This window comes from Antechinus flavipes, chromosome 1 (assembly GCF_016432865.1).
Source record: "Antechinus flavipes isolate AdamAnt ecotype Samford, QLD, Australia chromosome 1, AdamAnt_v2, whole genome shotgun sequence".
NCBI classification, from domain to species: Eukaryota; Metazoa; Chordata; class Mammalia; order Dasyuromorphia; family Dasyuridae; genus Antechinus; species Antechinus flavipes.
Window position 1 is genome coordinate 617,238,461 of NC_067398.1, and position 27,957 is coordinate 617,266,417.

Sequence of the window (27,957 nt, forward strand, 5' to 3'; positions counted from 1 at the left end):
ATGTTCAAGAATTCATAGAAATGACAAGAAAAAGGTGCATTTCCTTGCTTGAGGAAACTTCCTCCCTCTTTCTGTCTGACTCTTATCCCTACATATACACACACTTCTCTCTTTCTCTCTTCTCTCTCTCTCTCTCTCTCTCTCTCTCTCTTTCTCCCTTTATCTCTCTGTCTCTATCTCTTTCTTCCTCTCTCTTTTTGTCTGTCTCTTTCTCCTCTCTCTCTGTCTCTCTCCATCTTTCTCCCTTTTTCTGTCTTTCTCTCTGTGTCTGTGTCTCTGTCTGTCTCTCTCTCTTTCTCCCTTTATCTCTCTTTTTATCTCTCTGTCTTTATCTCTTTCTTCCCCTCTCTTTTTGTCTCTCTCTTTCTCCTCTCTCTCTGTCTCTCTCTCTCTCTGTCTCTCACTCTCTCTCTCTCTCAGACTGACACACTACCACTCCTTGCTAACAAAAGTTCTGCAACTGAATACCTGACTAAACTCCCAAACCACAGCAGCGTGCAGATGGCCTGGAAATCAGGGCAATGCAGCGGAGTCTCTTGACTAACCGGTGACAACCTGAAGACCTGAACTTTTCCACAAATCCCAGAAAAGAGCACAATAACGACAGAGGGATGAACAATGCATCCTTTCTGAGGGGAAAGTAAACTGGATCATCCCTCCCAGATGGAGGCCCATGTCCTTCGGCAGCCAAGAATACACAATGTAGAGGTAGGCAGATGAATTAAGTCATTCAGGAAGCTAACCTATGTAAGGAACACAGACAAAGTCAGCTTACAGACTGTCAAGTTTGAACCCAAACAGGGAAGAGGGAACAAGATCTTTGGAGGGACTTTTCCACATGAAACGGAATTCTCCAGAGATCGTTATTTAACAAAATTCAGCATGTGATGATAGTGAAACAAGAAGAAGAAAATTAATTTTGTTCATAGCATACTTCTATGACCCACGTCTCAGGGGCTATGATGGACAGAAGAAGCCAAAACAAAGCATGGGTTTTGGTGGTTTGGGCCATGAGAACTCCTGGTGAGAAAACTCATTCCACAATCCAACTCAAGTCAGCAGGAGAGAGTGGGAGGAGGTAGAAGTGACTTGTCTATGATCACACAGCTTACTGGAGTTAAAAGTAACACTTGAACTTGGGTGTTCCTGACCAGGCACACAGTAGGCACTTTGTTGCTAGTTGATGAAGATTATATCCAGCAATATGCTGGCCAAGTGTTTAACAACCATCTCTCCAAGAAGGAAAAAGTACACCACAATATGATTTTAAGTTTAATGTGCATTTTAAAATTTTCTTTTATCCCTTTAAAACTAAACAATCAACAAAATAATAAATCAAACCTTGATTTGTATCTTGTGCCAATTTACAAGATACAAATGCTTCCACTAAAAAATGAGCATAGTGTACCTCAAATTATATATCTATCAATATTTACCATATCATGAACCAAGTGTTAGAAATTAATTGGTATATTCAAATTTAAACTGATAAACATTTTAATATTAATTCATTTTAAATAATAATAAAATCTTCATTACATGTAACATGTAACATTTCTGTGAAAAACAAATTCCTAAAAAAAAAAAAAAATTAGTGAGAAGAATGGCACTATTTTATATATTTTTTGCAAACCTTTTTAATGTCTGGCTTAATAGAAGTCAGTTGGATTCTCATGTCTTTTTTAGTAATTGATCTGTTGTAATAGGTGATTCTGGTTGAAGTATATATAGGAAAAAAAAACAGCCTCAGACAGGCTTACAGTTTGAAAAGAGAAAAACATCTTAACAGGTAAATGATGTTTAATATTATTATGAAAATAGTTTTGACCTTACACACCAACAATGGTCCTCAGATATTTTGAGAAATTCAGTCCTTATGCTCAAATTTGCTTACTTTCAAGGTCATCTCTGTCCACTTCACCTCAAAGCTTCTTATCATATTTTACAATCACTAGTAAAAGTCTTTGCTGAAAAACAGGATGAGAGATATAGCCAATTCTTGAGTGAGAACATGTTCAGGCTTGCCACTTTCTAAACAAGAATCAATAAACTAAAATAACATTAACCAAAAGAAGACAGAAAGGCTAGATTATGAGCACATTCAACCTGATATTGGGGCCCATTCCAAAAATCAGGCTGCATTTGATAGAGGAAGAATGAAATATGCAAGTGGTTCATGGGAAGAAGAATTTAAAGGGTCTAATTAAGCTACCTTGATTCAAAGCAAACTAACATTTAAGTAAACTATCTACAACATACAATTTCAACTTGATTTAATTCCATAAACATTTATTAAGTACCTACTTTGTGCCAGGCACTGTGCTGAGCACTGGGGATACAAAAAGAGACAAAAGACAATCCCTTTCCCAAAAGACATGAGAATTCAACTAATTTCTATTAAGCCAGATATTTAAAAATTTTACAAAAATATATAAAATAATGCCACTTTTCTCACTAAATTTTTTTTGTTTAGGAAAATTTATTTATTTTTCATAGGGACAAGGAGCTTACTTATATACATGATATTGTGCTATATATATTGAGGACAAAATTAATCCAATCCTTGCCTTCAAGGACTTTCTACTCTACTAGGTTCTATAACAAAGCACTGGTGAGTATAATTCAGTGTAGAGACTGAAAAGGGAGGGGGTGGGTGGGAGGGGGGGAAGAAAGACCAAAAATATCCATGAAATCTCAGAGGAGAGATAAAAACCTAAGGGGGTTGGGGGGGTGGGGGGGAACGCGAGATTAAGGAGGAGGTGGAGGAACGGGGAATACTCCAAGAAGGATATACCACGTGAATTTAACTCTGACAAAAGATAAGGACTCTGCAAAGAGGAATTGCATTCCAGGAATGTGGGAGGGTCTGTCTGAATGTGAGGTATCTCAAGGAATAAATCAGAGTAAAAATTATAATTTCTGACAAAGAGGGAAGAGTTTTTCTTGATGGCTAAAACCAGAGTGTTTCAGGAAAAGTCATGTTTTTGTTTCATTACCTACATTTGGAAAAATTATGTTCTGCATTCCTGAATATGCATATAAGACACAACCCAAACAGAAGAGAAAAACCTCAGACTGAGCAGGTTGATACTGGCTATGGAAAATGATAAATTAACATGAGCTAAGATTTTTCCTCTGATTTCAGTGAGAAATTTCCATAAAAAATGCAAACCAGAAGCTAACCTCCAAATAAGTATCAAAACAAAAAAAAATTTTTTTCAATGAAATTCACTTGGAATGAAATAATTTTTTCAGCAAATAAGAGATTTAACTGGAAGGGTAATGTTTGTGTATCAGAGGAATCAAGGCAAAACCATTACAAAGTAGTCAGAATCTAGCTATAGGGCCTTGCAAACAGCAGGTACTTAATGTTTGTTTAAACAAAATGTAGAATAGTTGTGATGTTATTATTCAGTTATTTTTCAACTGACTCTCCCTCCATGTGTCTAACTCTCCATAACTCCATTTGGGGTTTTCTTGACAAAAATAATGGCATGGTCTGCCATTTTCTTTCCCAGGTTCCTTTTTTCCTTCCTTTCTTTGCTCTTCCTTCTTTTCTCTCTTCCTTCCCCTCTATAGACAAACTGTAAACTTACCCATGGAAGAATAACTTGCAAGAACAAAAATACCATGCTATATGTGACTAACATTTTCTCTTTAAAGTGCTTTCAGATACATTGTCCTTTTTGCTAATTAAATGGCATAAACATTATATAGTACTTACCTTTGAAAGCTGAATGAATGAAAAAAGCATTTGATAAGGCAGCCAATAGTCAGCCAATAAACATTTGTTAAGCATTTACTATGTGCTGGGAACCACGCCAAGAACTCTGCTTGTCAAAATCTTAGCCACATCATATGTTCAGAACGAACAAAGATGGTAGCCATGTCCTTAAAAGCCGGTGGTTGAAAACTGAAACGCTCTTAGTGGGTTTTGAGAGCAAAGGTTGGGAAACACACTCAATTTTGTTATGTTGTATGAATTTTATGGATTATGCCTCAATGGGACTAAATGCAAGAAATGTTAAGAACTGACAAAATATTTTCTTGTGGTGTGGAAAAGGCTACTAACCAGAGAGGAAACCTAAGTTACCTCATTAATTCTAGTAAACCTAAAAAGGCTATTTTCCTTTTTCAGCTTCCTTTTTCATCATAAGGGGAAAAAAAAGGCAATTAATCTAAATAATCCAAAAAATCCCTTTGAGTTGCCCCAATTCACAATGTGCTGCTGTTTGCAGCATCATGTGCCCAAAATATATGTTTTTATGTAAACTAATTTTAAAAACAAACACTCAAGCAACAGGCATCCATTTGTATATTCCTGTGCATAATTTCTGTGCTTTGGAAAACCAACCAGATGTCATGACAGGTTAAATGCCTGTGTCTTGCTTATTATGCCTGTGAGACAACCCTCTAAGCATGTTAGAATAAGGAGCCTACATATCAGCAGAGACAAAAGCCCTTATTACGAGCTCATTTTCACTCCCTCCTCATTTCACTGCATTTTTTTTTTCTCTCTCTCTTTACCTTCTGTCTTGGTAGTAGCCTCTGGGCTGTTCCATTTCTGACACACGCACTTCAAAGGGCTACATTGTAGTGTACAGTCCTAAGTATGTATACTTTAAAGGTCCCCAAATCTACTTCAGCACAAGTAATATAGTCTGATTTTCCTATTCATGAATGTGGGCACCTCTTCCTCCCCTATTCCCAAAAAAATGAAGTCAAAGAAACACACACACACACACACACACACACACACACACAACAAGATTGCATCGAACTGTGAAATATGTTCAGATGCAGCTCTAAAAGAAAGTCCCATCCAGCTTCTGGATATTAGTTTCCATGGTAACCCAGGTCCCTAGGCCCTGGCACACAGCAGGGAATAGAGCAGATTTCCATAGCAGGATCTGCTCCTGGAAATAAAGAGTTACATGGCAATTTTAAGCATTTGGGGATCAAAAAACAAAAAACAAAACCCTCAAGTAGATCCCTAAAATTCAGCTGCATTGCGGATTGGCACTAAAATTCTAGTTCATCTCTTTTGGATAAATATACACATTTCAACAAATTAATATTATTTCTGGGAGGGAAGGAGAAGATTTTTCCCTACAGACCTACTTAAGAATCAAATATGTTTGTATATTAGGAGCAAAGAGAAAGGAGAAAATGCTTCAGGGGAAAAAAATGTGATAAAGCATTTTTTTGTAAAGCAGAAATTATTCAGACATTTGTCTACTTTTAAATCAAGTAAATCATCTTCTTCTCTCACTCCCAAATCTCAGAGTAGCTACCACCACTTTAAAAGAAAACATGCTTCCACATTGAACAAGGAAGAGCTTGAATTAAATGTTAGTTATTAGCTTTGCTTTAAAAAAGGAAAAAAAGCCTATGCTTCTTCAAAAAGAATAGATTTTTTTTTTTTGGGGGGGGGGAGGTTACTAAAGAGATGAGTGCAAATCACACTTGGGTAAATCAATTATTTTAAACACTTTGGGGGACCTCACCACACAAAGGGAGCCTGAAGTAAGCCCTTTTGTAATCAGAATAATCACTTCCTATTTTATCTATCTTTTAAGTTACAGTGACTCCTTATAGCCTACTAAAGGAATTCCAAGGAAAAGTTTAAAATTCCAGTCAGGCATTCAGGGCCCACACCCTCCAGGGAGCAATCGTACATTTTCAATCTGCTTTTATATTATTCCCATCACCACACATGTACACACACACATACACTATACACACACACAAATACATACATACACATATAGCATTATAATTATGTTTGCAATTTATGCTTTATTAGACTGTGCCTTCTCTAGATTCTGTATTTCCCATTATGTTTAGCACAATCCTTTGCACACAGGATCACAGACATAGAGCTGAAAGATTTTTAGCAGCGAAGTCCAATGTCCTATGTAGTAAGATTCATGAATATGTTCTAGATTCATTATATCATATTGCAAGTAATTTTCCTGTCTTTTATAACAGAAGGGAACAATTATCCTGTTATAAAAAAACTATGAAGTTCAAACTATTTTTAAAATGTTTCATGTATTTTTATGGCCTTGGGCTTTTCCATCAAACAGAAGAAAGGGAGAAAAGACATGTGTCCTAGAAAATACGAGTCTGACAACTTCAAGTGGCTCAAATTTACATCTGCATTCCAAACAGATTATTTTTGTCCCAACACGGCCAAGCCAAACCAAGTCAGTGGCTCAACCAGAAGAGACAGTCAGCATGAAAACACCTGCTCAGAAAAGGGAATTACTTTAATTATGAATTTAATCTATATACTTTTAGTATATATTTTAGTTTTAATCTCCTACTTAAATGAAAAGTATTTTTAAAAATTTTAATTAAATGCTACAGCAATTTCAGGGGAAGGGGTTATAAAGACAAATCTTCAACATCTAAGAAGCAAAAATCAAAGCTAACATTGGGGAGCAGGATAGGGAAGGCAAACAAAAAAAAGTACAATCTCCTTTTTAAGCTACAAGTGTACAGATGCTGTGTGAATCATTTCACTATGCAGACTGTCTAGTGGAATATAAATAACCATAGATTCAGTCATTTATTTAAAAAAAAAAACCATACACACACACTCTTTACCCCCTATATTCCCTCACTCCTTGCCTCGGGTGATAATTTAGTAAGCAGGCACTTTTTGTAACTCCTTTTGTCATCTGAGAGAAATGCAGAAAGGGAAAGTCCCAGCTAAATAATATAACTCAGAATTATTTCTTCTGTTATTTGTACACGTCCCACTTTATTCAAAGAACTAGAAGCCCAGCATTTCTATAAAACAAGAAACTTGGAATCAAGAAGGACCAAATTCAAATCCTGCCCCAAATACTTATGAACCGTGACCACGGCAATTTACTTAAACTTTTTTTTACCATGGCTTCCTCACCTGTGGAATATCAGGGTAACAATCACAGCTACTTCTCTAGGTTGCTGAGAAGATCAAATGAGAGTATATTTGCAAAGCATTTCACAATCTTAAAGTGATACATAAATGCCAGCTATTATTAACTATATTTTAATGAAATTTTAAAATTACTTTCCCCTGGTATGTAAACATTAACTTGAGTACATAATGTTAGAATTCTATGTCCAGTGTGGGATTCTAAAACATTAACTGCATTCCCATGCCATTCAGATATATACATGTGCATACAAGCGCACACATACACACACAATTCAGGCTTTCCAAGTACAATTCATATTTATATTTCTCAAACTAACACAATGACTTGCCCCTTCTATATATGCTTTCAGAATGAATCAACCACACAGGCAGATAAGTTGGTTAACCACACTGGAAACATTATCTCTTTGGTAACTGTTACTACCCAGCTAGTTAGAGATCAATGTGAAGAGTTCTCCTGTTGTCATTACAACAGAAATGTTGCTAGGAGACTACAATTTCAACAAACCAGACTGAAAGAATTAGAATGAAGGGGCTCTATTCCAGTTGAGATATTGTGACATGATGGGGTTGAGGGGGGAAGCCACTTCAATGCTTCATTTGTGAAGTAGGGTGTCCTAAAATGGTATTTTAAACATTTAATTATACACACACACAGATATATATATAAATTTAAACATCCAACTATAAAATTTTACAGCCGACTAAATAAAAGGTAAATTTCCAAAATGAATAAAAACACAGTTTTTCTTTTAAATAAATGAAAGCAATCAATATGTTTGAATTTGTGGAGGGAAAAAATTTTTTTATATCACCACCCTAACATACCAGTGCTAAAGATATTCCCCTCTCCCCCCTCTTCTACACTAAGGCTTTAACCTCAAAATGGATCTATATCAAGAGAATTGACCCTCCTTATAGATATTATATTCAAGTTCCCTGAAGGCAGAAACCATTTCTTTTTTCCTACACAGTCCTGTCTAGACAGTATCTGGCACACAGAAGGCACTTAATTAAAGTGTGTTGACTTTTCTTCCTTTTTGTTTTTCTAAATGTGACAAGACAAAAAAAAAAAAAAAAGGTACACCTCTCACTCTGGGATCAATTATTTTCTCCGAATAAAGGAATATATATTAGATTAATCACAATGCTCCCAAAAATTTAAAATAATTACAAATATAAGATATCCTAAGTTTTAGTGCAATCTTAAACTTTAAGTCATAAAATAGTAGCCAATACTTGTAAAAAGCAAAATAACAAAAGTTATTTCAAGATGTTTATTTGTGATTCCCTAAAAGACAAGATATGGAGCAGCCAGGTAACCCTGAGTTCAAATCGACCACAGATACTTTCTAGCTACATAACCTTTTGCAAGTCACTTAAACTTATGTATCAGGTGTCTGGGGTCAGATTTAAACTCACTCCAAGTCCAACGCTCCACCCATTACACTATCTGGCCACCATAATTCCATTAATTAAGTATGAGGAGAATGAGGATCGTGAATCTCTTGAGCTCAGGAATTCTGAATTGCAGGCAAGGGCGTCTATACTGAGTTCACTAAGCTCTGAGAAAGCAGCCACCAAGCTGCCTAAAAAGGTGAAATGATCCAGGTCAGAAACTGAGCAGGTCAAAGAACCTAAACAGATCAAGTTTGGGGAGATAGGGAGAACTGATCTATTTTGTTTTTTTTAATGAGAGAGAATGAACAATTTTAAAAAAGGAGTCAAAGTGGTCTTGAACATGGCTGAGCACAATCATTACTGAACCCTAATTTACCTGTTGAGCAAACCAGCTAAATTTTTATGCAGCCAACAACCTTATCATGCTTTAAAGTGTCCACCCAGTAGCAGCCACTATAGGCAAAAGCCGGGAAGTTTCCCCTCTTACTAAAGAGGAAAAGCTTCACCAAAGGCTTTCGAGGCTTGGACCCATACTGAATGGGACAAAATGCTAAATCTTAAGCTCCTGAAGAGAAAAACTGCTTGAGGTTTGAGATAAAAGTTTCAGGTCCAAATTCTTGGTCAGGCAAAGAAGCAATTCCCAGTCTGGAACCTCAGCCAGGTTTCTCCAGGATAGCTCACCAACACAACAGAGATTTGTTTTTAGTTTAGTCACAGATGACCTAATTAGGAGAAAAATAATGGCAGTCAATACTGCTCAACCAATTATCTGCTTGAAGACATGCACTCCAAATGCCCTTAGATTTTACTACTTTTTCGCCCTTTTCCAAATATAGTAATAAACTTTCAATCTGCCAACAGCATACAAAGCTCATTCTTTGTTATGCTTCAAGACCAGAATCCCCATGAACCAAAAAACAAGAGGAGAAGATCAAAACCTTGAAAATTAAAGGCCACGAGGTTTCTGGGTCATCCAAAACCTCAAAGTCAATCCAGATCCATTTTAAGAGACATTCCAGAGATAACCTCCTTGTGTACTTTCTCAATGAAGACTTGATTCATACAATGGAGAACTTTAGAGCTGGGAGGGCTCTTGGAGGCCTCCTTATTTTGGAGGTATAAAAAACTGCAATCCAAAGAAGTTAAGGGATCCACTCTAGCTAGGTTGTGGATTAATAAGTGATGAAGCCAGATCTGGTATACAAGTCTTTAAAATCCAAACTATCCATTTTAACATTATGCCACAGTTCCCCAAAAAATATTTCCTCTGGACACGGAAGAAAAGTATTATTTTAAAATGAATGCCAGTTTAAGCTTCTGCTTTTCAAACCACCTTCCTTCTCAATTTCACTTATTAAATACCTTCCCTCATTGCTTAGTCTGATATTCAAAAACTTGCCAAAACCTCATGGGTTATTACTAGTTTTTATAGATATATTCAGTTTTCCTTATCAGCTTATCACTGTCAACCTCACAAAACTATTTCTGCAGCACCTACTAAGATTTTAATGCATATATAAAATAATTAATATTTTGTTCACTAATGATGTTAATTATTAATATTGTTAATTATAATTATTATTAATAATAGTTTTAAAGTTCACAAAAGGCTTTCCATAAGACCACCCTATAACACAAATACTATTATTTTCATTTTACAGGAAGAACTAAGGCACAAAGAATCAACTTCTTCAAAGTCACATAATCACTTAACAGACAGAGTTGGAGTTTAAACCCAAGTTTTCTGATCCTGAGAACAGCATTTTTTTTTCCAAGATAGCCTGAAAACTCCCTTACAAGGTAGAGAATGTTGCAAATAAAATATCATATGGCTCATGATTATAAATATTTATAAATGTCTATGTATATATACATGAAAAATTGGAAGTTAATTTGAAATGGTGTCTGGAAGGTACTGTGAATGAGTTTAATTTTAATGTACAGTTTAATTTTTTTAAATCACATCCTACAAATGCTGCATTATCTTTAAAAAGTTAGCTATACAACTTTTTTTTTTAACTCTCCATCAGTGTCAATAGTACTCTATATAATATTACCCTATGAAATGTACAATGCAGAACGGGCAGAAAGAAGTTGGATTTGAATTTGCCCTCTTAACATTTACTAGTTGTGTATGAGCACAGAAAAGTCACTGAACTTTTCTGAGGTTCAATTTTTCCATCTATAAAATGGAAATAATAGTAGAACTTAGATTGCAGGGTTGTTTTAAGGTCAACTGGAATTTTTTTAACTAAATAAGATTTACGTTTTATGACAGTCTACTGTAGAATTTAGATTGCAAGGTTGTTTTAAAGTCAAATGGAATTTTTTTTTTAATTAAATAAGATTCAAGTTTTATGATAGCCTACTGTGTGCAAGACATTGTTCTAGGCAATGATGATACAAGACAAAAACCAGTTTTTGCCTTGCTCAGAGTTTACCTTCTACTGTGGAGAAACTCCATGATAAAAGAAATAAATGCAAATATAACTAATTATGCCTAGGTACAAAAGGGGGTACCCCAATTCTGGTTTCCTGATCACTCCTCTGCTGCAAAAGAACGGAAGTCTCAGGTAGACCATGCTATCTGGACTTGGCTTTGAACAAAGATCAGAATTCTGTATGACAGACATAAGGAAGCACTGCATTCCCTCCCCAAGAGGCACTATCTAGACTCAAGGAGAGGGATAAAGAGAAACAGCCAAAAGGCAAATGTGACTAGACCAGATCAAAAGTGAAAGCAAAGGATATTAAATAAGCCCAGAAAGGTAGATGGGAATCAGAATATGTCAAGAGGATATATATATAAAATATTTTGTGAATCTTAAAGTGTCAACTAAATGTCTACTGCTGTTTTGGTTATTATGAGAGAGCAAGGAAAATAAATGTCAATATATGTCATCAGGTCCTACAAGTTCATCCTTCACAAAGCCTCTGAAATTTTCTTCATTAGACTGAGCTCCTTGAGCGTAGTGACCATATTTTTCCTTTTCCTTGTATCTCCAGTACTTAGCACAGTGTTTGACCCATAATAAGTGCTTAGTAAATGCCAACTGACTACTCGAGATGGTATGGTGGGCATAGTAGAAAGAACAAGGCCTGTGTTGTCAGGAGACCTGGCCTGGAGTCCTAACTGACTTCTGGTGGATGTGTAATTTTGGACAAGTGACTTTAAACTTCCTAAACCTCAGTTTCTCCATCTCTGAAAACTGCTATAATAGTTAATAGGATCATCTCACGAACTCATTGTGAGAGAGACATATTAAAATGTGTTACACAAATACAAGCTGTTATTCAGCATTTCTCCAGCCAGTTGTTCATCCCTTGCTTACTACAATGGTCTTTTCTGACTGTTTTCCCTGCCTCTAGAATCACTCTAATTTAGTCTTTATATGGCCCTTAAGGTAATATCTGCAAAACACATGTTCAAGAGTCAATAGCTGGCCAAACCCTTCCATCACTAAGCAGATCAAATCTATGCCCCTCTGTACATGTTCTATTTAAAGGCTTCCATTATTCCACTGAACAGTATAATTTCATTTTCCAATAGTACTTATCAACAATCAGCTCCTTTAAACTCTAGCAAGGCTGGCTTTCTTATAACTTCTTGGCTCCATGACATTTTTCTGGCTTGAAATGGTCTACATTCTTTCCCCCAGTCAGTATCTGGAACAGCAAAATCTCAGAGTTGGAAAGCCTTTCCACCACGGAACCCAATCTACACCAAATTAGGAATCCCCCCTACCACACACCCAACAAGCAGTCATCCAACCTTTGGCAGCAGCTCACTTTTCTTTTGAGAGATGAAGCATTTATTAATACTTTATTTACTATGTGTCCCTTATTGTGGATACAAATACAAGCATGCAAAACAGTTCCTGCCTTCAAGAATCCTACATTTTTGTGGGGAAAGATTCCACATAAAAGGGACTTAGAAAGGAATGGATAGGTACAGGCTATCAACATAGCTTTGGAAATAGCCAGGAAATTATGTAGAGGCTTGGTTCTAAGCATATGTGAAAACTCATCAGAACCTAGCATCCCAAAGATAAAGTCCAAAGTCTAGAGAAAGGAGAATGAATAACGAATAAGATAAGAGGAGGAAGTAGAGGTGGTATGGTTTGGAAATGGCCAGGCTAGATTTAATGACAAAGTAATTTTTTCTTCCATGAAATTTAAATCAACCTTCTTTCAATTTTTCTCCCTTACACCTCCCACCCCATGTTGCTTCATATTCTGCTCTCTGGTGACAAGAAAAAGAGTAATTGCTTTTCAATCTGATAGCCCTTCAAGTAATCATGTACTCATATCACTTCCTTCACAACTCAATTTAAGTCACCTCCTGGTTGGGTGTAGCTCTGAGGAGATTATCTATAACTGGATTTTCTTCTCTCATTGTTTCTTATCTGTTTTTATAATTTAAATGACTCAAATGCAAGATTTTTGAAGATGAAACCATAGTTCCTCCTCCTTTTGTATCCTTCTTCCTGTTCCTCCTCTCCCTTCATGAACCTTTTACTGATATTAGAGAAAGTAGGCATTTAATATACCAATGGTAAAAAGAAATCATACAGGCCTCAGCTTGCTAAAAGGAACAGAGGTCATTTTTAAGGGTTTGCCTAGTAACTAATAAACACAAACAAAGGACTCTTACTCAGCCACATATTTGTCAGCCTAACTTTCATGCAATCAACTCTCACTTATTTGGGGATTATTCAGTTGGGTTGATTATTTAACTCCCTGAGTCCCTCACTTTCAACTTCTACTTTCTTCTCAGTAATTTATTATTCATTACCCCTTTCACCAGAGGGTCACAGAAATAATCTGTTCAGCCAACATTTATTGAGGTCTCCTGAGTTGCGCCAGGTTTCCCAAAGTTGGGAAAAGATACATTCAAAATCCTCATGAAGCTTACTACCTAGGAGAAAATGAGATAGAATTGTAGTAACTACAAGATACAAGACACTACAACTGGAAGACATTACAAGATGAATCCATTAGAAAGCTGTTTTTAAAAAATGTTAAATGAAAGGTGTCAATATCTTACCCAATGACCCTTATTGTTAAGTATTCCTCCATTACCTAGTATATATTTTACATTCCTTTATCTGTGTATGCATATCTATCTCATCCCACTCCAGAGAGAAGAATACAAATTCCTTGAGAGAACTTTCATTTTTATTTTGTATCATTCCTGGGCCCATTTTTGTTGTTGATCAGTCATTTCAATTGTGTGGCCATTTAATACTGTATCCTCCCTTTTCCATAATTCTGTAGTGGTTTGTCATTACTTTTTTCGGCTCATGATGATGAGAAAACTGAGGCAAAAAGCGTTAAGTAATTTGCCCAGAGTCACACAGCTAATAAGTTTCTGAGGCCAGATGTGAACTCAGAAAAACGAATCTTCCTGGCTCCAGATCTGGAGCACTATGCACTGTACCACCCAGGTGCAACATCACTAGCATGAAATAAGTATTTAATAAATGCTTCTTGACTTGAACTGAACACAATGGACATTAAACTAAAATGTTTGCTGGCCACACTATTCATTTAGAACATCAATTTCCCTTTGTCTTCCCTGTCATGGTATCATCATTAATCAAGAATCATGTTCTTTATTTAAAACCAGGTCTGGAGCAGTGTATGTGTGTGTATACACACACACACATACATAAATATGACCATTCTCTCAAAGTAGCTATCTTCTTAGCATTCAATTAATGTTCTATTTTACTAACACCCATTCTTTGAAGTGTAATTGCTAGCTCCCGGCTAAACTGTTTAATTCTTGAACTCATTTTTTTCCACAAGATTTCTTGCTTGAGGGGCAGGAGATGCTCTATGCAAGTATCTTTAGAACCTATAGTGAAATTTTTAAGTAGAGAACTGAGAAAGGAAAAACAGAATCTGACTTAGCAGTTCCCAACAAAGAAACGAGGAGGTTTTTTTTGGTAAACCTCCTATTAAAGCTTATTAAGAATCAATAGTGTAGCAGAGCTACTGGGGGAAAAAAATGATGTTTTAGGGAGCATCAGTAAAAGCAAAATATCTAAAATGGGAGAACTTAGAGTCCCTTTATACTGTGTTCAATGGATAATATTTGGAATATTGTATTAAGTTCTGGGTACTAGTTCTTAAAGAGGGAAACGGATGAAAATGGGCAATAGCTCATAATTCAGTCTGACTGGAACACAATGTGCATTAAGAGATGTACAGGGAAATAAAGCTGGAAAGGTAGGACCAAGACAGATTGTGCCAGGTTCTTGCTACGCCTAAGGGGGTGGGGGTGCATGTGCAAAGAATGCAACAGAGAAAAGAAGAGATTCAAAATGTTCTAGGAAAACTTCAGGAAGAATAACACATGTTCAAGTGGGAAGATCAGGAATGGTTTCATGGAAAAGCAGGTTGAACCTTAGAAAAGAACATTTTCTACAGGCACACATGAGGGAGAGGTGCATTCCAGTCAGAGAACAACCTTGCAAGAGGCGGGGGAGCATTGCAAAACAATGAAAATACCTGGGTTCAACTCAAAGGTAGAAAACACAAAGCGAAGAAGTAGGAAATAAAGCTGGAAAAGCTGGCTGCATCTACAAGATAAGCTAAAGGGTTTAAAAAAAAAAAAAAAAGATAAAGTAAAGAGCTTCCATTTTTTCCTGAAAGGCAATAGGGAGTTACTGAAGGCTTTTGCACATGAGACTATCTGTGTATCAAGAAGATTGCTCTAACAGCTATATAAGGAAGAACTAAAGAGAATCATTACTGGAAGGAACTTTTTACAATAGTTCAGCCAACAGCTGAAAAGGTCCTGCTGGTGGTAGTCTGGAGAGGACAGTTGCAAGATATATCATGGAGGTAGAACCAAGAGGAATTGTCAATGACTTGCATGTAGAGAAGCTCATGTTTCAAAAATTGAAGAAGAAATATTTACACCAAAATTGTTTGAAATGAAAATCAACTACTTTAAAGCCACAAACTGAAAGTTGTAAAAAGTTGAAGAGAAATAATGTGCTTTACATTAGACTAAAAAAATCATATGCTTCACTATCCAAAAATTTTCTATTAAAATTATCATTTAAAAAATCAATTCTAGCTTGGAATCTATTTTCCTTTTATCTTAATATTTAAAATCCCTTGATAAACATTTGACTTCTAGAAAATCATGATGTCACATTTCCAGACTCCCTGAAATAATGATTTTTTTAAGCCACAGAAGTAATTCCATATCCACATAATAATAAAAATGAAAAAACAAACAAAATACACAGTATCTTATTCTTCAAAGGCAATGCTGACACAGATTAGCTAGTAGACAAGAAGGACTACTGTTGACTAAGAAAGAGGCACATCTATCCTAGTCTTAAAATAATAGGCTGCTTACCATTAAATATAATTTCCTGGAGATATCAGGGAACATATTGAGTACATCATTCAGTCCCATAATCTCTTGAATTTGGAAGTGCATTCTGCAAAGTCTAGAGATATAAGAATACTGGCCACTAGACTTAAGGACAGATTAAAGCTCACATTACCATAACCTACATGGTATAATAAACAAATGGTTTTAAGGAAAAGGAAGTAGGGCAAAGTGCTGGACTTGTGATCAAGAATACCAGGGTTCAAATCTCCCCTCTGATTCTCATTACATGTATAAGTTTAGACCAGTCAGAACTATTTTGAGCCTCAGTCAATAATGTAATACTTCAAAAGTATAAATGGGTTACAATTCCTATCAATGGAAAAATTTCCTACACCGCTCCTAAAAATCAAGAAAAAAATAGGTTCTTGACATGTAACATATTTAGTTAGCATTTTAGGGCTCTGAAATGCTTTTTTGCATCTTTGTCTTGTTTGTTCTCATCTGAGATGTACTTTTACATTACAGATACAATTGTATACCCATGCAGAAATTCAAAATTAACCAAGGGGAAAACATACATATAAATACACACACACACACACACACACTCATACACGTTCTTCAAAGCTTTCAAATTAAAGATTCTTTAAAACACACATATTACTCAACTTGTAAATTCATTAAATTAAATATTCTTTTTGACATCACTTTGGAGTTATTTCTGTCCAACTATTTTTTTTTTAAATGAAAATATTCTTGATCTGCTACATATTTTCCAATGCCATTTAACAAAAGTGATATAACTATAAGGGGGAAAGGTTTCACTTTTCTCTGATACATGTTCATTTTTTAAATAAGTTTTTCCCTAATTCCTACATTTTTTATCAATTTATCTATTTTCTATAAAGGACAAAAGTAATGTTGCTTCCTCTTAGAAAACTGTAAAATGTTAGTATTTTGGAAACCAAGAAATTTATGAACCTGAAACATCGAACACTTCCCAGAAAAGACAATTTAAAAAGAAGTCCTATAATTTCTATTGAAAAATAATTTTTAAAAAATTTTAAATAAGATTGTCAAGGTATGACAGTCCTAATATAAGGAATTTTCAAAAGGTAAAAGGAAGGTCTTTTCCTCTCTGCATAAATGAAACCCATCTGCATTGTTTTAAATAGCCTGAAGTCAATCCCTCAAATTCCCATGTTTTGGATAAACTCTAAAGCTTTTACTGTGTGTTTAGCAATGTTCTAACTCTTCTTTCTTATCACCTCTGTGGAAATAGACCTTCACTTTTGCTAACAATATAAAAAGACCTTGGATAAAATCACTGCCTTCTCTTTCCAGAACCTTAGTTCTTGATCTGAAAAATAAGGGGGATGAACTAGCTGATATGAAGGTTTCTTTCAGCTCAAAGATCCTATGACTAGGTCATCTCAAAAAGTTGCCTTTCATTATGCAGGGAAGCTATACAGAGGTTCACCAAGATTATATAGTCATCATTCAGCAAAAATAATTTTTCAAGCAGATAAGCTATTTCATTGATATCAATGACAATGAACTGTAATAAAAATATTTCAAAGCATATTAAAAGGTAGCTACGTACAGTAGTTTACCATTGAAGAGTTTTCCACTCAAAAAGACCATCTTAAGATACCTGCTTTCTCCCCATCATTGCATTCTACCCACCAACATCTACCACCAAATCTCAATTACTTTCTTTTCTCCCTCAACCTGAGTTCCTTGTCTCTCCCTTCAACAAACAAGCATTCTGGGACCCTTAAAGCTCTCCATGTGAACAAAGCAGTCGCCAAAAAAATTTCCATTACTCTTCTGGAAGACCTCAAAGTCACCTGTTAAGACAACATCCAATCCATATCTCTCCTGAGACTCACAAACATTTTATTCTGTATTTTTGCAATTTCTTTCAGCACAAGGGTACAATCTTTGCTTTTTGTATATTCCAAAGGCTATCACCAACCACAGGAAAGGTAGGATGTGAATGGATGTAAGTCCTGAAAATAATTAGAAAATGCATATGTTGAGTTCAAAGCAGTCAAACTCACACACAAGGAGAAAGACAATTTAACAGGGTTGATGCAATATGTTTAAGTAAATGAAATCTTGCATAAAATTAATTTTCATCTTCACATGAGGAACTATAGGATGACTAATTCTAGCTCTGGTTCCATCCCTTAGTGGCTGTGTGACTTAGACATCTTCTAGTCTCTCTGAGCTTTCATCTCCTCACACATAAAATGAAGCAAACATTCTTATTAGGTCTTTGTGGGGATCAAAAATAAGGCATGAGGAAACACTTTATAAAATGGTAACGCTCTATAAAAGTGACAGTATTGCTATTAATGGGATCCTACTATCCCAATATAACTTTCTGAGACTGCTATATCTGCAGATTAATGGAAAGGGTATGTAAGCACCACACTGACCAAATCAATCAGAAAAGATGGCATCCTTTGTGCCCAGGAGTAAGAAATTTTTCACTGTGATTTACTACCTACAGATATCATGAAGCAATTACTGGGTCTCAGAAGTAAGGAAAATTACAGCATCCCAAAGGTCTGGAATTAAGTAAAGGGAGAAGATGCTCTACCCTATGATGAAATATCAAAATACTTCTCAAGATTCTGACAACTTAAGCCTACTATGACTGATTATTTAAGAGAAGATAAATTTAAGAATTCTAAAATCGCAAACTGTAAAATGTTGGCAGAAAGGAAATGATTATTCAATAGAACTGTGAAGAAAATGGAGAAGGGCATGCTAGAAAAAAATGAGTTTGTAATCACACCTTATGCTATATGCAACAGTAAATTCCAAATGTCATAAGAATCTAAATATTTTTTAAAATAATTTTAAAATGGGAAGAAAATTGCCAGGACTTTTTGTTAAATACTGCTCTACTCCAAGAACTCATCATGGTAGGTAGATAGCCTGGTTCCCAGAGGCTATATGCCAGCAAAGGACAACCTTTGTCAGATTCCAACATGCTGGAAAGGCACCGAGTCCTGGCAACAAACTGTATCTGGTGTCCAAAGACCAGCCTAGCTAAGTAGAAAAAAGGCTCATCACTAGCAGGTTGGCTATCAATTGATAAATTCTTTGTCCTCTGCAATCCATAAACAAAAAATGTTAGTATTATAAAAACATCCACTAGTACAAAAGCACTCATAGCAGTTTTATTGATAAGAGCAGAAAATTATAAATAACTTATGTGTCCCAAAAGCTAGGAAATGGTAGAATCATTCATGTTTTTTCAATGTAATGGAATAGGACTGCCCCATAAAAATGATGACTATTCAGAATACAATGAAATATGATGACTATGCACAAAGTAATGCAAAGAAAAAAATGCACATTGGCCATAATTTTGTTTTTTTGTTTGTTTTTTTTAAAAGCAGGAACTTTTAAAGTACCCAGGCAGAAAAGAAAAGAAGGTCAGGGCAAATGCATTTTTTTGTCTTTATTTATTTTTTGATTTCAGTGAAATGTAAATCATCCAGATTATACACTTTTAATTGGAGATTTCATTCCTCATTGAAGGTACCACTGTTGCAGGTAAAAGATGAAATAACTGAGGAAACAAAGTCAAGCTTCAGAACCTAGCAATTTAATAAGCATTGCATATCAGTCACCTACCAACCAGACTTACTCAATTTTGGCACTGAACCCCAAAAACAATAAAATATGATCAATTAATTAGGGAAAACAATTAACCAGGATATAAAATTAGGTAATCTGATTTCTAATTAAAGGGAAGTTAGGGATTTTCTGAGTTGGGAAGAAAGCAAAAATTGTAATTCCCTGAAGATATTCCAAACCCCCACATCCCACCCAACTGCCTGTATTCAACCAAAGGAACATAGAAACAATAACTGATTATGGAGCCGGTTTTCAGATGAGACAAATGGGCTTCATGAGATGTATAATTGTGAGCACCAGTCTACAGATCTAAGCAGGTTTCAGTCAGCGTAACTTAGGTCCTTAGTTAAGAATCTCTCAACAATAAGGAGAACGTTCTCCAGCTTCCCAACCACATAGGGTCAGATTCAAACAATATATTAAAAGTCTTCTCACAATCTCCATAACTGAATAAAATTTTCTTACTAAAGTCTTCTCACATCTCCCATAACTGAATGAAGTTTTCTTATTACAGTCTTCTCACAACTTGAATAACTGAATAAAGTTTTCTTACAAGACAGAAATTGGACTAGACCCATAATTGAATAGAAAGAGAACTGAGCTAGCTCCAAGATTAGTCACAAGATAGAGTCAGTGTGGTTCACTCAATTCCCACAGTACAGAGTGCTAAGGTTATTAAATTTCTAATAAAAATTAATAGAAAAAAAAAGGAAAGTTCATATGAGGGTAAAAAAAAATTGAATTTCTAGACAGCCAACATTCATCAAGAACCTTGGACAAAGAAGGCTCTGGAAGTCTCTTGGCTAGACAGGATGCAAAGAGAGAAACAATATAATTTCAACCATCATTAAAGGTAACAATTAGACAACACTCTGCTTAAGTGATAGCTATTTTAGGCTTTTCACTTTCACTCACTAGACCCTTTTTCTTCACATGCTTTTGATTATAGCAAATGCCTCCTATTAAGGAAATATCCACAGCTTCTTCTGACATCCCTCATTCCCATCAAAGTTTGTTTTTTTTTTTTTTCTTATTGTCAGGGCTTTTTTAAAGGAAAGCAGTTCAGCTAAGAACCCGATGGTAATAACTTAAGCTGCAATGTCTTGTAAAACCACCCAAGGGTGAAGAATCACATGCAGACCTCAGTCAGGACTGAGTCTTAAGCCTACATCTGCTTACCACGTGTGTTGGTAGCCATGTCAGCCACTTTCTGAAAGGCATCCAAGAAGGCAGCTGCTGCTACTACTGTAGTCCTGAAAGGCAAACAGATAACAAAAGCATGAGGAATTATTCTAGCAACTGCATGGGAGACTTCACAATCCAAACAATGTGAATTTCTGCAAGACAGCACTGAAATATCCTTGTTGCAATACCAACAATAGATGGAAATCAATGGATGGATGAATGGAAGGAAGAAAAGAAGGAAAGAAGGAAGGGAGGAAGGGATGAAGAAAGAGAAGGAGAGAGGGAAGAAGGGAGGGAGGGAAGGATGAAGGAAGAGAAGGAGAAAGGGAGGGAGGGAAAAAAGGAAGGAAGGAAAAAAGAAGGAAGGAAGGAAAGAAGGAAGGAAGGAAGGAAGGAAGAGAAGGAGAGAGGGAAGAAAGGAGGGAGGGAAGGATGAAGGAAGGAAGGGAGGAAGGGAGGAAGGGAGAAAGGAAGGGAGGAAGGGAGAAAGGAAGGAAGAGGAAGCTTTGGGCTCAAGAAGGTTCCTATCTCACCCACTACAGAACCCCTTTGTTTATTTGTATTTATTTTTGTGATGGTAAAAGAAAAACCAAAACACCTGAATACTAAAGATATACCCATGAACTGAGGAACAGCCAAATAAATTGGGGCATATCAATCTTTAAACATTCATTGAGTATCGACCATATATGAGGTACTGTGCTACATGAATACAAAAAGAGACAAAAGGTAGTGTCTGCCCTCAAGGAGTTTATAGTCTAATAGCTATATGGTGTAATTGAATACTATTATGCTGTAACAAGTGAGGGGAAAGAGTTTTAAAGAGTTATAGAAAAATTTGTATGGGCTGATTCAGAAAAAATATTTAATATAATGTTATAAAAATGAAAAATTTTGAAGACATATAAAATAAGGAAGTATGAAATAAACTGAATAGAAAAACAATGTATATGATAAGATTGTAAACACAAACTTTGAAAGCTGTATGAATTTTGATCAATGCAATGACTACCCATGACTCCAGTAAACTGATTATAAAGTACTCTATCTAACCTAGAAGTTACAGATTTAGGATGAAAAATAAGACATGTACTTTAGAAAACACAGCCTGTGAAGGAATTTGTTTAGCTTGATTATGCATGTTTGTGACAAGGAGAAAAGTAAATTTCTATTCATTAAAAAATAAAATTAATTTATAAAAATGAGATTATATTAACACAATACTCAACACTAGTAAACTTTGTCAATGTGAGCCAGAATTATACTTGAGATCTAGTTTCACTTAAGAATTAGTTATTTTAAAAAAATCAGGATTGAGATGAAGTGCTTCAAGAGATAGCAAAGTTCCCCACATTGGAGGTCTATAAGCAAAAACAGGATCAACTCTTTTTTTTTTTTTCTTAAAGCTTTTTATTTTCAAAACATATACATGGATAATTTTTCAACATTAACCCTTGCAAAACCTTGTGTTCCAATTTCCCCCAACCTTCTCCCACCTCCACTCCTAGATCGCAATTAATCCAATATATGTTAAACATAGTAAAAATCTAAGTTAAGTTCAATATATACATACATATTTATACAATTATCTTGCTGCACAAGAAAAATAAAATCAAAAAGGAAAAAAATGAGAAAGAAAATAAAATGCAAGCAAACAACAACAGAGAGACTGAGAATGCTATCTTGTGATTGACAGTTCCCACAGGCCTCTCTCAGGGTGCAGATGGCTCTCTTTATCATAAGATCATTAGAACTGGCATCAATCATTTCACTGTTGAAGAGAACCACGTCCATCAGAATTGATCACCTAGTATTGCTGTTGCTGTGTATAATGATCTGGTGGTGCTCATTTCACTCAGCATCAGTTCATATAAGCCTCTCCAAGCCTCTCTGTATTCATCCTGCTGGTCATTTCTTAATGAACAATAATATCCCATAATATTCATATACCATAATTTAGTAAGTCATTTTCCAATTGATGGGCATCCATTCATTTTCCAGTTTCTGGCCACTACAGACAGAGCTGCCACAAACATTTTGGCACATACAGGTCCCTTTCCCTTCTTTAGTATCTCTTTGGGATATAAGCCCAATAGAAACACTGCTGGATCAAAGGGTATGCACAGTTCAGTAACTTTTTGACCACAGTTCCAAATTGCTCTCCAGAATGGCTGGATGTATTCCCAATTCCACCAACAATGTATCAGTGTCCCTGTTTTCCCACATCCCCTCCAACATTCCACATTACCTTTCCCTGTCATTCTAGCCAATCTGACAGGTGTGTAATGGTATCTCAGAATTGTCTTAATTTGCATTTCTCTGATCAACAATGATTTGGAGCATCTTTTCATGTGGCTAGAAATAGTTTCAATTTCTTTGTCTGAAAATTGTCGGTTCATATCCTTTGACCATTTATCAATTGAAGAATGACTTGATTTCTTATAAATTAGAGTCAATTCTCTATATGTTTTAGAAATGAGGCCTTTTTCAGAAACTTTAAATGTAAAAATGATTTCCCAGTGAATTGCTTAGGATGGACTCTTGTTGGAGGTATCATAGAAGAAATTCTTTACAGGTTGGACTAGAAGGCCACTGAGTTCCCTACAAACTCTACAATTCCAAGATTTTGTGGTGAGAAATGTTAAAACAAGACTCTCTCAACAGATCCCTGTTTCTATGAAAGATATTATACAAGGAAACAGAGATAGAGAGAAAGCCAGAGAAAGGTGGGGAACAGAAAGAGTGATGTAGAGCATCAGAGAGAAGCATAGGGGGAATGAGAGGAGAGACAGAGACAAAGAGAGGAAGAGAGGCAGAAATGAGAAAAAGAGGGGTCAGAGAAAGAGAATGAGAAACAAGAGATAATGAGGAAAGAGAAAGATTGAGAGGAACAGGGTAGAGAGATTGAAAGAGAGAATGAGACAGACAGATGGAGACAGGGACAGAGAGAAAACTATAAATATACACAATTACAGAATGCTAAAACTGGCAAAAATCATATAGTTCAGCCCAGAATTCTACTGGATTGCCCAGCTCACACAAATAATCAAGTTGAAGTGTTTGATTCTGAGCCCAGAAGTACTTTTAGAATAGGAATTCTTAATCTAGATTCTGTGAATTTGTTTTGTTTTTTAAAATACGCTAATAGCTTCACTGTAATAGAGTTGATCTCCTTTGTACTTCCATATATATTTATTTTAAGCATTTGATTCTGAGAAGGGGTTCCTGGATTTCACTGGACTGCCAAAGGATCCAAGACAACAAAAAGACCAAGAATCTCTTTTTTACAGAATGAAATCATTGTGGCTGGGAATGAAAACTGGGACAGGAAATAATCTATCACACGATGAGTGTGTTAGAGATGTTGCACTGGAAGATTTTTTAAAAAAAACATTAAATATTCCAAAGGGCCAGGAAATGAAATCTCTGATACTGTATTTAACAGAGGCCAATAATTACAGTGTTATCAAATACATGACAAAAGATAGTAAGAGAGAAAAAAATTAAATTTAACAGATTTATAACAGAAAAAAAAAAGGATTTACTATCCTAGATTAGCAATAGTATTTTTTAATCAAAGATTTCTTAAAATAAGCATCTTGATGATAAGCCAAAGGGCTTCATAAAGGATGTCGGGTGCTCTACTATGCTAAAGTTGTTTGTTTTCCAAAATGGAATCCAGAATTCAAAATGGGAACAGAAGTTCAGGTGATGATTCATCAATCATTAACCAACTTTTATTAAGCACTTAGTACATGGCAGACACTGTGATATGTGCTGAGGACAATCTCCCCAAAAAATCAAAACCAATTTCTGACCTCAAGGACCTTACAATCTAATTGGAGAAAGAATATGTTCTTAAGTAGATTTATACAAGATACATTCAGAATAGACAGAAGACAGCCTTAGAAGGAAAGAGTCACAAGAAATACCTTCTGAAGAAGCTGGGTCCTGTAAGAAGCCAGAGGGTCTAAGAGGGGGTGGCAAGGAATTAAATTGTTCTAGGGACAGGGGAAAGTCAATGCCATTGCACAAAGATGAAAGACAAAGTCCTATGTGAAGAAAGGGAGGCAGGCAAACAAAGCAGGATGTCTGAACCATGGAGAGCTTGGAGTAGAGCAATGTGTAGGAATGGAAAGCTAAGTTGTATAGAGTTCATATTTAATTCTAGAGGAAAGGGAGACCACTGGAATCTACTCAATGAGGAAGGACATATGTGGAAGTAGGAAAAAACCATAAGACTAAGACTGAAGATGTGAAGAAAGAAATTCAAAAAATAGGAAGAGTTATAAAAGGTTGAGGAGAAGAAATAACCTTTAAAGATGATAGAAATAAATGCTTTGGGGGAATTATTTTGGCAACTGAGCGGAGGATGGACTGAAATGGGGTAAGACTTGTAGCAGGAAGGCCAATAAAGAGATTATTACAATAATTAAAGGAGAGATGATAAAAATATGAATCATGCTGAGGACCATGTGAGTGAAAAGCAGGGAACATGGTGGAGGTAGAAACAAACTATAAGACCAAGACTGAGGATGTGAAGAAGGAAAGTCAAAAAACAGGAAGAGTTATAAAAGATATAGGAGAAGAAATAACCTATACAGACAATGGAAATAAACAAATTGCATGGCCTGAAGAAACACTCCTACTTAAGAAAGGCAGAATAGCTATATGCACAGTAAGCAGTCCCCAAAAGAAAGCTGATTAAGATTTATATGAGAAGCATGCTTCAAAATTGAGAACTTATATTTTTAAGCTGGCCAAGAAGCTTCTTCAAGCATCAGGAAAAAGCTTCATAATAAAGAACAAAGTAAGATACTAGATAATAAATATTATACAACACCAAAAATGCAATCATCTAAACTACTTTTATTATTTAAAAGAATAGAAAAATTCTTCAAATACAAACAATTTAGTTATAACAAAAATTCTGGACATGAAAAAGCTTGTTCAAAATCCATTATTTTTCCCCCAACTGTTCAATTTAATCTTATTTAAGGATTTGCCCACCATTCAGAGTAAATCTTACAGTTTGGGGAATGTCATGGGCAATGTTGTTGCAGTTGTTGTTGGTTCCTTTGTTTTCAAAAAGGTCCAATGACATCACAGGCTAAGGTCTTGACTTGCTCTTAAATTGCATTTCAGTAATGCACAAAGGCATGAGCTTCATTCTCTCTTCCAAAGTCATAGAAGTCTAGTGGCAGGACAAAAGTCAAGGTGACTTCTGGCAGTGGTGGAGGATGCAACAAATGACCCTGAACCTTCTATGTCCAATTCACTGATGGTTTTGAGACCTGTCAGTTACCCTCAGCCTGGGTTAGCCCATCTGCTGATTTACCAGGATATAGCCAATGCTGCAAATTCTTGAAGTCACAGGTGAGAGCTGGGTGACAGGTGGACCCAAAGATGCATGAGCATCCCTGAAAAGGGCTCGGCAAGCCCTCACAGCAGAGCTAGTCCTCCCCACCAACCCCATGAGCAATATATTTGCATTGAGGGTACCCTGAAAAATTAGGAGACTGTCAGTCATTCTGAAGGACTAAGAATTTTTAAATATTTTAGGAAATAAAAAATCCTCTATTCTCAGGTCTAGCAGCAAAAAGCCTGGACTCAGAGCCAGGAAATCTGGGTTCAAATCTCGATCTGCCACTAAATGTCAAGGCAGGTCATTTAGTCCCTGAGCCTGAGAAAGCAAGCATGCTGTTCCAAACCCAAGTTTCTACATTTACTCATTGGGGTGGGAGTGGAGATGATTTACTACTAATAATAATGCTTCACAGCTTTTTGTGGACCAAGCTTAGTTTGGGCCAATCTCCCCCAAACTAATCAGTGAAAACTGTGACTGTCAATGACCTTTTAACTAAGTCATGGAGGAGATGTGATCTATCCTGTACAAACAATGGGAGAATCCTGGAAAAACTTCAGAAAAATTTACCTTTTGTTAAACTTTTTTTTCTCTTGTAAACTTGAGTTTTGTCTTTCTCCTTGGGTTCAATTAAACTGTCATTTAAACTCATGTAGCTGTGAATAAATCACTAAATCTCCCTAAGCAAAGTGAGGGGAGAGAAAAGGGTATATATTAAATAATCTACAAAGTCCTAACCATCTTTAAATATAAGAACCTATGAATCCCCGCCCTGAGAGAGGGGGAAAAGCTGTGACCTGTGGCCCAACCTGAACCTAGAGGGGTCACTGGAGCCAGTAATAGGATGCGAGACAGTGTGTTTTATTCCCTGGCTCCAGGGTAAGTGTCTGTCACCTGAGCTCTGCCAAAGGCTGGAGGACAGAGATAACATCTAGAGAGCCCAGGTTTCAGCAGGGATAATACCTGGAGCAATGTGAGGACTTGAAACCACCTGAAGGCCTGGGCCCCTGGGGCCTCTAAAAGAAAGGAAAAGTCAAATGCCATTTAGGGCAAGAGGGAAAGTCACAAAAACCTCACTTAAAAGGCAGAAAGTCATTGCACCTGGCTGTCAGTTTAATTCAGGTAAACAAACCAAAACAGTCAGGGAAAATAAATCAACAAATTCACCAACATATCAAAAAAAGTCTGGCACCACATGCAGGGTTCTACACCCAAAGTCCCTCCTGTTTACAAAGAAGGGACAAGACTGTTATAATCTCATACCTTTCTCTTTATTTTCTAAAGATCTATAATAGGATTATGTACCATATTAAGGCAACGGGATGGGGGGGGGGTGAGGGGGGAGGAAAGGAAAAGTGTTTTCTTCTCCTGAAAGCAAAAATGGAACATCAGAAAATATAGGATCAGAAAGGTGGAGGCAGGAAACTAGTAAGGAGAAATTTATGGAGCCATGGCCTGGAGATTACTGGTGGAAGAAAAGGATGAGATGCTGGGATGCAACAGACCCAGGCACTGCAGGAGGGATTGAATTTCAACCGATTATATTAGGAATTATTCATGTCCTTCCTTGTAGCCTACCCTCATTCTTTGACTAACACAGAAAGTCAGCTCAAAAAGTATTTAATGAGCACCAACGTGCCCTTTTGCACTGCTGTATGGGATGGAGTAGAAGAAATGATCTCTGACCCCTAGAAACTTGAAACTTGTCAGAAGACAAAATGTGCTTTGTTTCTCACAGGTACAAAAAAAAAAAAAAATCAGAATCAAGTTTCTCTTTGTGTTATAGGTTATATGGTGATAACAAAAGCCCACTGGAATCTGGGGTAGTCAGAGAAGGTATCAGGGAAGTGAAGTGAGCTTAGAAAGAGGCAACAGGGAAGGGCTGGAAACCAAAGGTCCTGGATTGGGGGAGCAGGTAAATGGTTCAGCGGATAGAGCACTTGGAATCAGGAAAACAAGTCCTTTTCCTGAGTCCAAATTCAGCTGAGACTCTCACTAACTGGCTGATTGGGCATGTCATTAAACCTTGTTTGCCTCAGTTTCCCCATCTGTAAAATGAGC

At 36.2% G+C, this 27,957-nt stretch overlaps 1 protein-coding gene across 5 annotated transcripts in view; it reads right to left on the bottom strand.

Moving 5' to 3' along the window:
* MTSS1 (MTSS I-BAR domain containing 1) overlaps positions 1–27,957 on the bottom strand; it is a 216,634-nt gene that overhangs the window by 153,092 nt on the left and 35,585 nt on the right. For all 5 annotated transcript variants that reach the window (XM_051971070.1, XM_051971069.1, XM_051971068.1 and 2 more), the window contains exon 3: positions 20,526–20,599. In XM_051971070.1, coding sequence (XP_051827030.1) covers positions 20,526–20,599 — 74 coding nt within the window. The remainder of the gene's footprint in view (positions 1–20,525; positions 20,600–27,957) is intronic.